The sequence below is a fragment of the Malaclemys terrapin genome, chromosome 11 (genome assembly GCF_027887155.1).
Source record: "Malaclemys terrapin pileata isolate rMalTer1 chromosome 11, rMalTer1.hap1, whole genome shotgun sequence".
NCBI classification, from domain to species: Eukaryota; Metazoa; Chordata; order Testudines; family Emydidae; genus Malaclemys; species Malaclemys terrapin.
The window spans coordinates 40,062,444-40,078,299 of NC_071515.1; the positions used below are offsets into that span (position 1 = coordinate 40,062,444).

At 38.8% G+C, this 15,856-nt stretch overlaps 1 protein-coding gene across 4 annotated transcripts in view; it reads right to left on the minus strand.

Annotated features, from left to right (window-relative positions):
• The window catches only part of RAPGEF4 (Rap guanine nucleotide exchange factor 4), a 223,578-nt gene that overhangs the window by 15,526 nt on the left and 192,196 nt on the right, over positions 1-15,856 (minus strand). For all 4 annotated transcript variants that reach the window (XM_054044610.1, XM_054044609.1, XM_054044612.1 and 1 more), the window contains 5 exons: positions 9,706-9,852; positions 8,897-8,994; positions 5,417-5,542; positions 4,773-4,951; positions 381-471 (listed from right to left, as the gene is read on the minus strand). In XM_054044610.1, coding sequence (XP_053900585.1) covers positions 381-471; positions 4,773-4,951; positions 5,417-5,542; positions 8,897-8,994; positions 9,706-9,852 — 641 coding nt within the window. The remainder of the gene's footprint in view (positions 1-380; positions 472-4,772; positions 4,952-5,416; positions 5,543-8,896; positions 8,995-9,705; positions 9,853-15,856) is intronic.

Below are 15,856 nucleotides of genomic sequence, written 5' to 3' on the forward strand. Positions count from 1 at the left end.
TAAAAAATTTCATGAAAAATCTTTCAGAATTTTTGGAGCAGGGCTACACTGGGGTAAAGGAGAATTTGGCCCATGAAATGTCATTTCACCTTGCTTCCCACAATGATTTTGCCTCCCTCTTCACCTCCTTTTTTGTAAAATAAAACACAACACAGCAGCTCAGTATTGTGTTACACAAATGCTCATTAATGGTGTGGGATGTCTCCAAGCTTTTAGACTACAGTAGTAACCTCTCCTCTCAGGAGCTGAATTACTGTCTTGAAGAATGGCATGCCTCCCTCTCAACCCTAATTCTAGAAATAACATGGATGGATGTTGTTGCTTACTAAAAGCAGAAATACAACCAAAGGTCTCGGAACTGGACTGTAGCTATCACTTACCTCCCATGTTAGTGAAAGGCGGCTCACAGCAACATTACTCAGTCCCATGATAATAGCGAAAAAGGAATTAAGATTTTTGTATTCCTTACAGCTGAAATACAAAAGGTCCAGACTTTTAATGTTATGCATATAATCAGAGAGAAGTAAAACTGAGGTCCTGAAGAGAGTGGAATAGAAGCCTTTGGTTTGAGTTTGATTACTTTCTGGCAAACCTTACCAGTGGGCTTGAGACATCATTTTGCAACACCTCTCCCTCTGAGTTTTGTTTGAACCTCAAACTCAAAGCATAATGAGAAGCTTGGTAAACCCAGGATAATTGTATCTATACTGATCAAATTCACCTGGAAGCTTCTCTCCCCTCACGCCTCAAAATTGGCCACCAATTTTCCTCTTATCTGATGTCATCTTTGGCATACGGGAATCCATGGCCTTTTAACACCTTTCCCTCCCACCAGTGCACTATCTCTTGACACTAGACTAAGTTAAGGCCCAAGGAATGCTAAAAACACTGGGAGAAGCATGGTTTACACTCCCATTGCTGCAGAACTTGGTGGGCTGGTAGGTTGTCTACACTCCAGAAGAATCTTACTCCAGATTCAAGGGGCAGATGACCAGAGATGGCTGTGTTTCAGTGACCCCTGTATACATAGTCTGTAATCAATTTGTGCGGGTTTCTTGAAATCTTTGGGATCTTTCAATTAAATAAGTGCCAGTTGTCATCTTCATCATTATAAAGACCCTTTACAACATATCCATTGCTGAAGACCCCACATACTAGATGCACTAAATCTGCCCTAACCTCCAATACAAGAGTGCTCCTTCATTAGCGCTGAGGAGAGACTGAAGGATATAACTGCATGTTACAGAATATCTGATATGCCACATCTTTGCAAATGATTTGCTATGTTTGTTACTATAATTGCCCAAAGTAGAAAGCTTTAGGCCTATGCTTCTTTTGCTATTTGACTTGCAAAGGTTGGGTGGTAAGATATTAAGGAAACTATAAAAGCAAGAGATTCAAACTGTGATTCTCAAATATAATTCTCTACTTCAGCTTTACCTACAGAAGTTCAATCTTGAATATTTTATCCTCTCTCCGATATCTCATCTTGTATCTTTACCTTAAACTCAGCATGACTAAGAATGAGCTCATAGTCTCGCCTCCGAAAACTCTCTCTCCTCCCAATACTATACCAGTGTACAGTTACCATAATCCCGTCACCCAGGTTTGTAGCCTTGGGGATTAACTTGGCTCTGTTTCCCCTCACGTCCAAGCCATAGCCACGCCCTGTAGCTTTTCCTTCACAACATTTAAAAAAACCACACCTTTTTCTTTTTTTTCCTGATGGTCAAATCACTTGTCCACAACCTAATCATCTACTGACTACTGTGACCTCTTCTGCTCTCGGGTCTTCTTGTTAACAACCTTACCACCCTCCAACCTTCCAATGCTGCTGCCAAAATTATTTCCCTCATATGTTGCTTTGATGATGGTAACATGTCTTTACTTGTTCTGGGAGACACCAAGCATAAATCTGGGCTCTGTAGAAATAATAAATATTAAAATACTAGTGTTCAAGCGTAGTATGGGCTTATTTAAGGAAGCTGCAACTTGCAATTTACAACTACCCTTTGTCTGAAATAAGGGAATGTTTTGTGAGTGTGCATATGGAGAGAGATTTTTAATGACTGTGTGTGAACTAGTGTGTATCGAGATGAGAGAGAGGAGGCATAGAAGAGTGAGTAAATCTCTTTTGTGGATACACATAAAGAGGTTCTTTTAAATAATGTGTACGTAGAGACGCCGGGTTTGTGACCTGGTGAGCTGAGCACTTTTACCCAGCAAGTGGCAGGGCCAACCATTGCACAGTAAGCCGAAAGTACACCATGCTCACCACAATGAGCCCGCATCTGATTATGCAACTTCCCCTAGGGGCGTGAGCACCAATAAGGGCGCATTGCGGGGCAGAGAGAGCATGTCTATTGGAAAAGTGGGGACCCCTCAGTCACAGTATGGAAACAAAGGGCTCGGCAGCCATTATCTCCGAATATCAGTATGCCAGGAAAGCTGCAGAGCCACACAATTTCACCGCCAGCTACCCTGGAAGAGTAACAGTGCTGTACTGAACTGAGCGCCCTCCCTAATGAGTCCAGTGCACCTTCCTCTGCTCCCAGGAATGATTCGACTCTCATTCGGTTACTAGTTTATCAAGGCTCTTCATATGCAAATGTAGACGGGAATATTATATCAAGGTCTGGGCCTACCTTTTTTTAACCCAATCCCTTGGCTCTTTCTGTTCTAACTCTTCAGCACATGATATTTGTTTCAGTATGTTCTGTAGCACCTGTTACCATGGCAACAATTTATATGGTAAGAAAGAGCCCCATAATTTTTAAAGTTCTCTTGCAGCCACTGAAAATAAATCTGCCAGCTCAGTTTTTATTTAGGAAAATCTTGTGCTTCAGAACTCCCTGCCTTTAGGAGACACAGAGGTCTCAGTAGAGCAGGTCACGTTTAGCCATTTATTTTTAGAATTGTAGTGAGACCAGAAACATGGAAGTAAACAGGTCATCAAGCTGATCTAAATAGCACAAGTTAACCCTGGGAAATCTAATGGGTCTGGGGCACTTTATGATTGATTATTTTCCCTGTTTTTTCTTCAGGTGAAGTTTAACTGTTATTTTGAAGATGATTGATTTTAAAGGTTTATTAAATTTACCTTAATATCTTCATTTACTTGCATTTATGCATTTTCCCATTTCACACTGCTGATTTGAGGAATAAACCTTATTCATTTGTGTGTATGTATCCTACTGCCCTCTACTGGACAGAATATGTCAAATCTGCTTTCTGGTTTACAATTTCCCTGTAAAGAACCAGATAATGGAATGGCTGTTTTTAGAGACTACTGGAGAGGAGTATGTTCTATTTACCTTACTATGAGTCTGATCCTGTGAGGTGCTGAGTGCATCTTATAGGTGTTGGGTGCCTTAAACTTCCACTACCTTTAGTGAATGTTGAGAGCGCTCAGCAATTTCCAGAAGGAACTCAGTACCTTGCAATATCAGGCCCTCTATGCAGCAGAATTGGTCATGCTAGTGCTTGTGTATGATTTGTATGTGGGCATGGGTTTGGAATATGAAAAATTATGATTTCTGGAGCAGAATTCAGAGTTTATTTTATAGTAATCCTTTCCTCCCCCACTCCCTCATGACACTTCTAAAAATGGGGGATTTGTTTTATAAAATGCAAAAATGTTTTTTCATGTTTTAAGTGTAAATTACTTATTTGTATTATAATAATACCCAGAGGCCCCAGTCAAGATCTGGGTCCATCATACAAGGCATTGTGCAAACACATAGAAAGACACAGTTCCTCCCTTGAGGAGTTTAGAAGCAACAGGTGGGTGTAACAAACAATAGCAGGGATTGGGAGGAGGGAAGAAGAGGTTAACAGTGCTAGGAACTCTGATTACATAGGCTAGTTGTGGCCCTGCTCCCTTTGAAGTCAACATAAAGTTCCTACTGAATTCCATGATGAGAAATCAAGCCCTAAAAGCAGAAATTGAAGGTTCCAAGTAATTTTAAATTTATTTTAAATGATGAGATATTAACAAACAAGTTAGAGATCAACAATCCCCACTGGCCAGCTACCTAGCCAAATACACTTTGCTTGAAAGTGAGCTTACATTTTGCCTATTTTTGGGGTCAATTGTCTGTTTTTACTCACAAATTTATCTGTTTTCACTGAGCCATACTTTTGGGGGGGCAAAACTAGGATAATTTGCAATTTTCCAGCAAAATGTGCAAATACTTAGTTTTTATAATGAGTCACCCAAAACGTATCACTCAGCTGGAGTATTACAGAATGTTATAATACGCTTTAATTATGAAGGACTGTTGTTTCTCCATGTGTCCTGCTGCCATCCATCTTTAAGCTTGGTAGCTGGAAAGAGAGAGACAATAACGTTTTGGATGTCTGAAAAAAATACCACAGAGTGAGGCTAACAGGAGCCGCTCTACACTTTCACCTTGCTCTTCTCTTGCTCTACTTTCACTCTGCTTGAGGGACTTCTACCCCAGAAGAATGTAAATGACTTTATCCTGCATGTAACATAAGTGGATTGGTCCCACTGAACTCAAAGAATTACTCATGTAGGTGGTTACAGGACTGGGCTCTAAGAATGCTGGGAACAAGGGTAAATAGAGGAGATGAACAGAAAAGGGGAAGACAAACAGTAACAGGGAACAATCCTACATTAACAAGGATGGGCAAGATTAATTAGGCTTTTTCAGCTATGTTTGATTCTCTGTAAAAATTACAAACAACAAATATATTAAAAACTTGGCATATATTTCAGCCTCTGTCTGTATATACTAGTGTATACTCACTGGGCTGCTATCTTAATGAATTTCTTTAACAGTTGAACACGCTTGCTGAGTTGGGAGCAAAGACAAATCTCTGTGACCACCCAGAACTGGATTTCATTAAATCTTCTCAAAAACAAGTCCAAATTTGCTGTGGTCTTTTTAAAATTGTGCCTTCCAAATGTGTGGTAAATCAGCTCCAGCTAGGAGAGAAAAAACAGGGTTGGTTTTCAGATGTTTCTTTTTGGGGGGGGATTGAGAAGAGTGAGAAGTCACTGTTAGGTTTCTAAATTATTCAGGCTTGAAACTTGCTGTGCAGTAAATGTGTGCATGATACAGCTGACAAGGATTCAGCTTCCATTGCAAATTCAGTAGACAACCACTAAGGCACATTAAAAGCATAAATATAGACTATGTAGTAACAGTTTAATACCCTCAATGAGACATATCAAAGTAATTCAATACAGAATGCACTATTAGGCAATATTTCTTTGATATACTTTATATTTTTGCAGTGGCTGGAATAGTATTTAATAGTTTCAAGGCTTACAACGGCTAAGGATCTACAAGTTAAACTCAGAGAAAATCTGGCAAACAGTATCAGTATCTACACTGAACAGCTAAATGTTTAATAATAAATACTACGATGTTATTTAGATTCCCCATACCTCATGCACACAGTTGAAGAGCTCCCAATCATAAATTGTCATCTGGTATGCTAAGTCTTTGGAGCTCATGAGTTCAAAAGTTCCTACAGTTCCAGTCGATGGGCCTTCTTGTTCTGGCAGAGGTGTCTGTCAATAAGAATAATGATACAAGAATATTTCAGAATGATAATTTGCACCACCAGTGCTTAGTCCTCTGAAGAACTCCTGATTTCTTTTTCCAATGTCACCAGTTTCTGAAGGGGTTTCAGATAGTATAGCTGGAGTCTGCTTTCAACTATAGGTAGCAATAAAGCCACTATTATCAATTCCCATTTCTACATGCACACAGATACAAACCACAACATACAAACCTAATGTTTTTGCAACAAACAGATTTTAGTGATGTGAATTATTTTCTTTATTATAATTTAGAAAGCTGTAACAATCTAAGAAGTGTATCTCATACTTTCTCTTTCAGTATACATTGCATATATTCCAGTCTTCGGATCATTATCTGACATTTGTGATTGTATAACTCCCAGTTATGTTATTGGGAGTTTTATGTGTTCACAGAATACATTCCTTTGAGTTATTAAAGTATTAATTTTTAAATGGATTTTCATATAATCTAATAAAAGATGTGAGCTGCAGTTTTGCACAAAACACAAATAATTCTTAAACTAAATCAATTTAAAATGTAGGCTGGGATGATTCCATATTTGGAGTCATCTACTGTATATATTAGGGTCAAACACACTAAACCATCCATGCAAAAATTATTCAGTTGCCAAACAATATACCTGTTGCCAATTCACATGCACCCTGTGTAAACACATCCTTGGACTTCTTAAATAGTGCTTCACGTGAACCTACATTTTAAATTGCTTTTGGTTCCAGGAGAGGGCAGTGTAGTTCATTTACAATTTTCTCTACAAATTCCTCCATGCTGTCTTTAATTTTTAATGACCATAATCTAATATGTTGCAGATTATCATAGAAAAATGTGCTGTCAACAAAGCAGGTCCCATTCTGAGTCCAACCTGAACCAGGGCTGCAAGATCAGGTCCCATATTTCAACAGACTATACTTCCAAACAAGAAAGTTACGATTACTACATTATTCTGCACTTACAAAAGAAATTATGGCTGCAAAATTTTAACAATAAATAGAGCTCTCTGGATTAATATACCAGCAGGCCCCTAAGTAATACATAAGTATATAGTAAATTTATTTCTGCCAGAGTTGCTACTTTTTGTTCTCTACGATAAACTTGCGTCACAAACAACATAATGATACAATCACGTCAAACTGATCCAAAATAGTTTGCAGTAAACTACTGGCATTATGGCTCTACAAGCCTAGCTTTTCATTTTTACCTTCAGGGAAGAGTGACTTTTGCACAGAATGAAATAGATTTTTGTTCCTATTCAGAGACTATCACAACACTTTACTGTGTTACCATTACAAGCAGCTGGCCCTAAATATATTTTATATAATATATACATAATGCTGGAAAAGAAACATTTAGACTTAGACACACAAAATATTTGCAAATTCATCCATTCCAGAATAACGCCCTAATTTTCACAAGGGGCTTGCCAAGCAAAACATCAACAAATTCAGAAGTTAGAAAGCGCTTTCTTAAATGGTAAAAGGTGTTTCATTTTGTAGGATTCTGCTAGTTATTAATACCATTCTTCAGAATACTGCAGGAACAGTCAATGTGTGGACTTCTATTATGGAGAGCTGAGAAGCAACTATAAGATGCTTAATGCCCTCTATTCCTCCTGAAGCCAACAGGAGCTGAGGACTGTCAGAACATCACAGGATTGGGACTTTGTCACATTTGAATGGTACAATAAAGTGTATTTGACATATTCAGTCCATGCTAACTGGAGATAGCAAGATGGAAAAGGCAGCCAAGGACTGAAAATTTACAACTAAGTTTCTAAATCTAAAGCAGAAGCAAAACTCAGATTTTGCAATATCTATAAAAGAAAGAAGGCATACATACTAAGTAACTTGTTAAAAGCATACAGGAGGTCTGGAGTAATAGAGTTTATGCTGACATGGCTTGGCAATGACAGTTGTTTTTAATGAAGTAAAAGGAACAAAAAGTACAGTAAAAATCAAGCACCATAAAAGCAGGCCCCATGGACATTGTTAAAGTTACTGTATGAATAAGCACTTATGAACAATTTTACTTAAGGAAATCCAGACTTTCTACATAGAATATTTTCTGTGATTCAAGTTAGAATCATCTGTGATTTTCTCATGGTATTTGTGGGGGTCAGGCAGAAATGGTTTTAAAGCACTTACTGCATGAATCAAGTCTTTATAATACTTCAATTGATAACATCTAACTCCCCTTATACATACAGGGACGGGGGGGGAGAAGAGAATTCTATAATCAGATCCGCACCACAAATCTGGGTTATAATATTTTCCTCTGCCTACATACTCAATTCCATTTAGAATATTGGAGTCAAAATTTGCTGTGTGGATAGGAGAACAATTTTTGCTCTAGTTTAAGAAATTTACTATTACCCTTTTTATATATATATATATATGTATATAAAAAGGGTAATAGTAAATATATATATATATATATATATATATATATATATATATGGACGTTCTTCCCACAGCACTGTGACAAAATGTTAGCTCTGACTCTCTTAGATGAGCTAAAACATTCAAAAGGCAGAATGGGGCAAGAAACTTTTGAGCTACTAGTGTTCAAAGTACAGTAAAAGCTGTGTTATCCAGCACTTGATCAAACAGAAAGCTCTATCAACCCGCATTTCTGATATCTCCCAATACAAATCTTCAGTCTAGTAACTGGGACTAGTATACTGCCCAGGAAGTTATGCAATTGAACATTTTGCACTCTACTTTTATGCAAAAGAGGCAGAAGACAAGTAAGCAACCTGATATCAGGGATTCATTAAAAAAAGCAGCTTCCAGGATGTGTCGTAGGGTCATTACAGATTCAGCCCAATCCCCTATACCTTCTACATCTACGATGATAATTGCTATTGATAATGATGGCCCTGAGGCACTGCAAGATCCTGAAGTGTCTTCTGAATCATCAAAGAAAGATTAAATTATGTTCAGTCTAGTTTTAGTGTTAAGTGTATTTTTAGTGATGTAGCTGTACGCCATGCGCTGCACATAGTGATATGTAGTGTTATAAGATAACCTACTGTATAGAAAACTTTACCTGTATACACCTAAGTGCTTCAAGAAACCAACCACTCTGCAGTGCAGTACTTCTACTGGATTGGTGAGTACCTGTTATTCATTTAATTATATTCTAATTCTTTGAAAATTGGTAAGTATAACTCTTAGTTAGCTGGAATTTTTGACTAACTGGCACTTCCCCTCCCCTCCCCCCACATTCCTCAACATGCCAGATAATAAAGCTTTTACTGTATCTGGAAAATTAAGTTCCAAAGAAGCTCTCTGATTTGCAATGCTGAGAACAGTACACATACATACCAGGGAATCAAATTGGTCTCGTGGGCAAGCGAACAGACGTCCATTAACACTGAGAGTCGTAAATGCTGAAACATCATTAGGTTTGAGCACAACCTTTTCTATAAAAATGAAAGCATATGATTGCCTATTAAATGCATGTGGAATGAACAGCAGCGACCTAACAACAACAACAAATTAGTAGGTATGTGCATTACTTGAATGAGTATAGTGAATGCCTTAGATACAAGGTAGATGACTATAAGAACCCACTTACTGAAGAAAAGTGACATCAATATATAAATGAGCAAAGCTCAAATGAAACTCCCATCGATCTGGGACGTGGAATCCTAACCCCCAGACTGAAATCAAGAGTCAGGGATCGTGCATAGAAACCTTTAGAAACTACCACCCCCCAAAACCCCAAACAATAATTAGATCACCATTCTCTTGAGCAGGGATAGATTAGATAGCTGTTCTTATTCCAAAACTGACTTGAAAGTCAGTAAGTAAGTGCATTTCACCACACCCTCAGGCAATCATGGCAGTCCTAAAAAATGGAGTGCAGATCACAGGTAAAGAAGAGCTTATAAATTGATTCATGAATCACTCTCTCCCCGTGTATGCTAAGAAGGCTGCCTGGGCTGTCACCCACTTTTGAAACAAAAAAATGCTGCAACTGCAAAAAAGTGGGACAGGATTTGCTCCTAAGAAAGAGATTTCATACTAGTTGAACATGTATTAAAATGTACTGGAATAGCCTTTACCAAACTAGCATTGGTTTTGTGCTTCATTTTAAATGAGAAGCATTAAAGATCATGCAAAAAACATACCTCCTCCTGAACTCATCTTTACTATGATCAAGCCTTCTCCAGAACCCAGTTTATCTGCTACCGCGCTGATCACTTCCTTAACAGAGGCCATCACCGGCACACGGATAGTAGTGTAGGTGTGATCTATACAGTATACCTTAAACAGAACTAAAGACAAAAGAGTGCATTGTGAATACTGTACATAACCGAATTCAGTTTACTGTGCAAATTACTTGCTGTACTTCAATAATCCATTGCTCACAGACATAACAAACACCAGCAGGTCGCCACAAATTTATTTGGTACTGTAGCTCCAAGATTGATAATTGTTCTGAAGTTTGACTAATTTCAATAACTGATTTGCAGGAACTTCTAGCAAATTATAAGATATCAGAAATTCCAATGTTACCATATTATTCATAAAAGGCAGTATCACTTGGTATTTCCTTAAGTTTCAGGCCACTGGATAGTCAAATATTTAATAAGTGATTTTTCTTTTTTCAAAAGTTAAGAAAAATTGGCTATAAATGCCCTACATACAATATAGAGAGTTTACATATTTACAAAACCAGATTTGATAAGAGATTCATGATCACAATCAAAGCTTAATTTAAGCTGCATTGCATTAGTTCTAGTCCCCTGTTTTATATTTAAATATATTATTGAGAAATCAAAAATGTTTCGGAAAATGAGAGGAAGTGGCCTCGCAACAAACATACAATTGTAAAAAATTAGAGTCTGAAGCGATTAAAAAAATTAATTGTGCTCAATCGTGATGTTAAACAATAATAGAATACCATTTATTTAAATATTTTTGGACATTTTCTACATTTTCAAATATATTGATTTCAATTACAACACAGAATACAAAATGTACAGTTCTCACTTTATATTTATTTTTATTACAAATATTTGCATCGTAAAAAACAAAAGAAATTGTATTTTTCAATTCACCTAATACAAGTACTGTAGTGCAATCTCTTTATCATGAAAGTTGAACTTACCAGTGCAGAATTATGTACAAAAAATAACTTAATTCAAAAATAAAACAATGGAAAACTTTATTGCCTCTGAGTCCACTCAGTCCTACTTCTTGTTCAGCCAATTGCTCAAACAAGTTTGTTTACCTCTGCAGGAGATAATGACCACTTCTTGTTTACAATGTCACCTGAAAGTGAGAACAGGCATTTGTGTGGCACTGTTGTAGCCGGCATCGCTAAGATATTTACGTGCCAGATGCGCTAAAGATTCATATGTCCTTCCATGAGTCAACCACCATTCCAGAGGACATGCGTCCATGCTGATGACGGGTTTTGCTCGATAACAATCCAAAGCAGTGTGGACCGACACATGTTCATTTTCATCATGAGTCAGATGACACCAGAAGAAGGTTGACTTTCTTTTTTGGTCTTTCAGGTTCTGTAGTTTCCACATCGGAGTGTTGCTCTTTTAAGACGTCTGAAAGCATGCTCCACACCTTGTCCCTTTCAGATTTTGGAAGGCACTTCAGATTCTTAAACCTTGGGTTGAGTGCTGCAGCTATCTTTAGAAATCTCACATTGGTACCTTCTTTGCGTTTTGTCAAATCTTCGGTGAAGGTGTTCTTAAAATGAACAACATGTGCTGGGTCATCATCCGAGACTGCTATAACATGAAATATATGGCAGAATGTGGATAAAACAGAGCAGGAGACATACAATTCTCCCCCAAGGAGTTCAGTCACAAATTTGATTAACACTTATTTAACGAGCATCATCAGTATGGAAGCATGTCCTCTGGAATGGTGGCCGAAGCATAAAGAGCATATCTGGCATGTAAATACCTTGCAATGCTGGCTACAACATTGCCATGCAAACGCTTGTTCTCACTTTCGTGTGACATTGTAAATAAGAAGCGGGCAGCATTATCTCCTGTAAATGTAAACAAACTTGTTTGTCTTAGCCATTGGCTGAATAAGAAGTAGGACTGAGTGGACTTGTAGGCTCTAAAGTTTTACATTGTTTTGTTTTTGAGTGCAGTTATGTAATAAAAAAAAATCTATATTTGTAAATTGCACTTTCACAGTAAAGAGATTTCACTACAGCACTTGTATGAGGTGAACTGAAAAATACTATTTCTTTTGTTTATGATTTTTACAGTGGAAATATTTGTAAACAAAAATAATAATATAAAGTGAGCACTGTACACTTTGTTTTCTGTGTTGTAATTGAAATCAATATATTTGAAAATATAAAAAAACATCCAAAAATATTTAATATATTTCAATTGGTATTCTATTATTTAAACTACGATTAATCACAATTAATTTTTTAAACTGCGATTAATATTTTTGAGTTAATCGTGTGAGTTAACTGCGATTAATCGACAGCCCTATAAAAATACAATATAGTAAGAATTGCCCCATAAAATAATAGGAAATACAAGGTCACATTGTTGCAGAGACTGTAATGATGTTACATCAGCCAGTAAAGAGCAGGAGAGAAGTGGCATAAATTCAAGCCAAAAGAGGAAGCAAGCAAAGAACTCCTTTAACCCAACTCCCAAACCAAGCCAAATAGCTTATGTTCACTTTGGTGCCTGCCCTATCAATGAGAAATATATAGCCTTGGGCTCAATTGCTATATAACCCTTTAGAATGTGATGAGCTTCCTCCATGGAAGCAATATCTGACTGGCCTTATGGCTGCTGGTGGTGGCTGGGTGGTGGTTAGTGGTCTGTGATATACAGGAAGTCAGACTAGATGATCTGGTAGTCCCTTCTGGCTTTACATTCTATGACTATGTAAATCCAAAGGAGAGACACACAAATTATGGCTCTCTGAATATGTGATGTACATCCACGGCGAGATGCCCCTAGCGTCCTATGGAGGTATGATATACATTTATCGGATGAACACTTCTACAGATTGATCCACATGTGATATTGGTTTATCAGCACAAAGCCTGCGGATACACAATATCATGGTTGTTTCCACTCACAGATCCCCATATGGAGGGCTCCTTCCATGCATGACTCTTCTCCTATTCCTACAGAAGAGGAGAGTGACCAGCTGCCTCCACATGTGGAATGGACTCCCACTAATCCTACTCCACAGATCTGGCTCATTGCTAGGGGGAGGGCAGAGATTGGGCTGGGGAGGGTCAAAGAGTACAGACACTGTCCCCCTTCCAGTCTGGTGGAGATTCCCAGAATGAGATAATATGGCCTAGTGCTGTATTTTTTAGCAATGCTACTTTAATGGAGTCCACAGAGGCCAGAGCCAATGGGTTTTTGTAGTTGTTGGGATTTTTTTAATACAATACCAATTAATTTTCTAAAATATCTGATTTAATCAAAATATGATGCTTGCTCTATCAGCAGGACATACCTGGAGTCCTGGATCTAATAAAATATTATCCATTTTACATATAGCATCCTCGATACCTAGCATCATAAAACACTTTGCAATGAGAGGTGGAACAGAAAGATAATACAGGAGTTGGGTACAGCAACATATTATATAAAATGACATACAAAGGTAAAGTAGAAGAAAAGGAACAAGGGAGAAGACAAGTGAAAGCAATAGAGATTAAAGTAAATATCCTAGCAAACTAGTAAAAGAGGGAAGGGGGGCGGAAGGATGCAGCAATGGAAAAAAGAAAGGCAAGTAGAATTTAATGTTGACTGTCAGCTAAACTGGAGAAAAAAGATTTAAGATGAGATTTGAGAAATAGAAAAAAAAGGAGTGCCTGATCCAGAGCCCACTGAAGTCAGTGCAAATCTGTCCATTGATTTCAGTGGGCTTTGGAGTAAGCCTTCAGATTGTTCTGAAGGACGGAGTGATCACAGAATACAAGACATCAGAGATGGAAAATATCTATGAGTAATCAGATCTTTCCAGATGCCAGTGCAAGATTGCTCTTCGTTTTCAAGTACCTTATCCACTGCTGGAGTATTGAACTGGATGTTCTCTCTCAAATGTTAAAGATTTGGAGATGAATTAAATTATAAAAGATGTGCTGTGCACCTGCGGTTTAGCTCTACTGCAACTCATCTTTGGAAATAATTCTTGCTCTGGCTCCCTGTATGCTGCCAGCTTTCTCAGAAGATGGACTAGTATATTAACAGCCAGAGTAAAACACAAGATGTCACCACAATATGCATCTTACAGATAAAGTTCTTTAGAAGTTTGTACCTCCTACATTGCCTAGTTTTTAAAACATGGCATGGTATGTGTAATTTACAAAGTATTTTCCGTGAATCAACATGAGATTTGCAATCTACTACAGAGAGCTAGAAATTTCCTTCCGCACTCTTGCCTAGGATGGGCAATAAATCATAACAGATCGACACCAGTTTCCCAATCAAATGTATCAAGATTTTCAGCATGTATAAGGGACAGAAACCTTAATAATTCAGGATGCTATTAGGGCCCTTTCTGGTCATGACGGTGTGTGAGGGGGACGGTGAATGAGTTGGTGTCTGCATAGCTAAATGGGAGATGAATAGTGGTAGGGTAAGAGTGTGAGTGACTGTATTGACAGTCAAGTATCAGAGGGATAGCCATGTTAGTATGGATCTGTAAAAACTGACAAAGAGTCCTGTAGCACCTTAGTCTGTAAGGTGCCACAGGACTCTTTGTCGCTTTGTATTGACAGTGTGTTGTTGGGGTGCAGGGAAGAGAGAGAGACACAGAGATATACAGTGATGCAGGGCACTATTTTCTTCAGAGAGCACAGACCAATACACTAAAAAGGATGCCTGGGAACCCTGCATCTTGCCTGATGTTCTTACTGTCCCTGCCTCAGTGACCTGCTCACTTGCTGGAAATGCTGTCCCTATCTCAGGCTGGAGAAACTGTTAAGAAAGAAAATCGTATCGGGTACGGCACTGTTTAAACTGTGTCTTGACCTAATTAAAAAAAATGATTCAAAACCGGAGAAAGTTTGAAAGAGGCTAATGCGGGGGAAGAGTGAGGTCAGGAGTTAGCTGGGGGAAAGACAGAATGGGGACCCCGCTTTTCAATTTTTTGGGGTGAGAACCTGATCTCACCAAAATTTGAGGAGCCTAGTATCTCCTTATTGTGATTTTCCATGCTGGAAAGGGAGAGGCAGCTGATATTTGGTCAAGAACGTGCAGCTCTAAAGGAGGGCAAAAGAAGAGGGAGTCCATGCTAATATAGTTTTAGAAGTGAAAAAGTCAGAAACCCAGAGCTAGACTGCTATACGGCAGTCATGGCCCATGGTCCCAGGGCAAAGTGCCCTAAAGCCAGCTTAACCCGCTTCCAGAGGACAGGGGCCTTCAGCTGGCGCACTGCTCTCGGGCTCCTATGCATACAATCAGGAGACCAGTGCCTGAAGCACGGCTGAGGAAAGGCAGCATGGCCAAGGTGTCTCTAAGCTCTTCTAATCCTTAGCTGCTGTAATGGCACTTAGGGCCATAAGCAACTGGTGCAACTTAGTTCAGGCTGTAAATTGTTCTAAGTTGCACCGAGGGGCTGGATTGGTGCAGATACATCCGAGGACTGGGGGGATGCCAGGTGATTTAAGGACACCTTTCCACCCCCTCTTCCTGAGCAGTACTAAGTGTGCCTCAGTTGCAGGGTAGGTTCTGTGCCAACGGTGCACATTAGTGCTGTTCCTGGGCTGCGTTAGCCTACATAAGTAGACCACTTCTGCTGGAAGTGCAAGAGGAATGGCTCCATCATTCAGGAGCCCCACTTTTTACTCTGCACAGTCATTCTTGCCACTGTGCAGCTATTATAACCGTCCCCACATCAGTCTCGGTCTCACTCACACCATTCACGGAATATGAAACAGAGCCAAACTGCAACACTTACCTGGCAACATTTTTATTCCAGTTTTTTATTTTGAAACAGTAATTTTTGTATTTTGAAATTTCTTATGGAATTCCTTCGCCCGTTATCCACATGAGAGTCCTGGGCAGAGCTGAATACAACCACATAAAATGCAAACTAGCTCAGGCTGAGCATATAGCAGAGGAGCCACAGGAAAAAAAATGAAGGGTCATATCCTCAGCTGGGGTAATTGGAGTAGCTCCATTGACTTCAGTAAGGAGAGAACACAGACAGATGAGATCAGGTTGTTGATCCATTAAGTACAGGACCCTGGCTCCTGCAGTGCCCATTCCTACTTCCAGGAAGGCAACTCCCTTCTATCAATAATGCACCTGG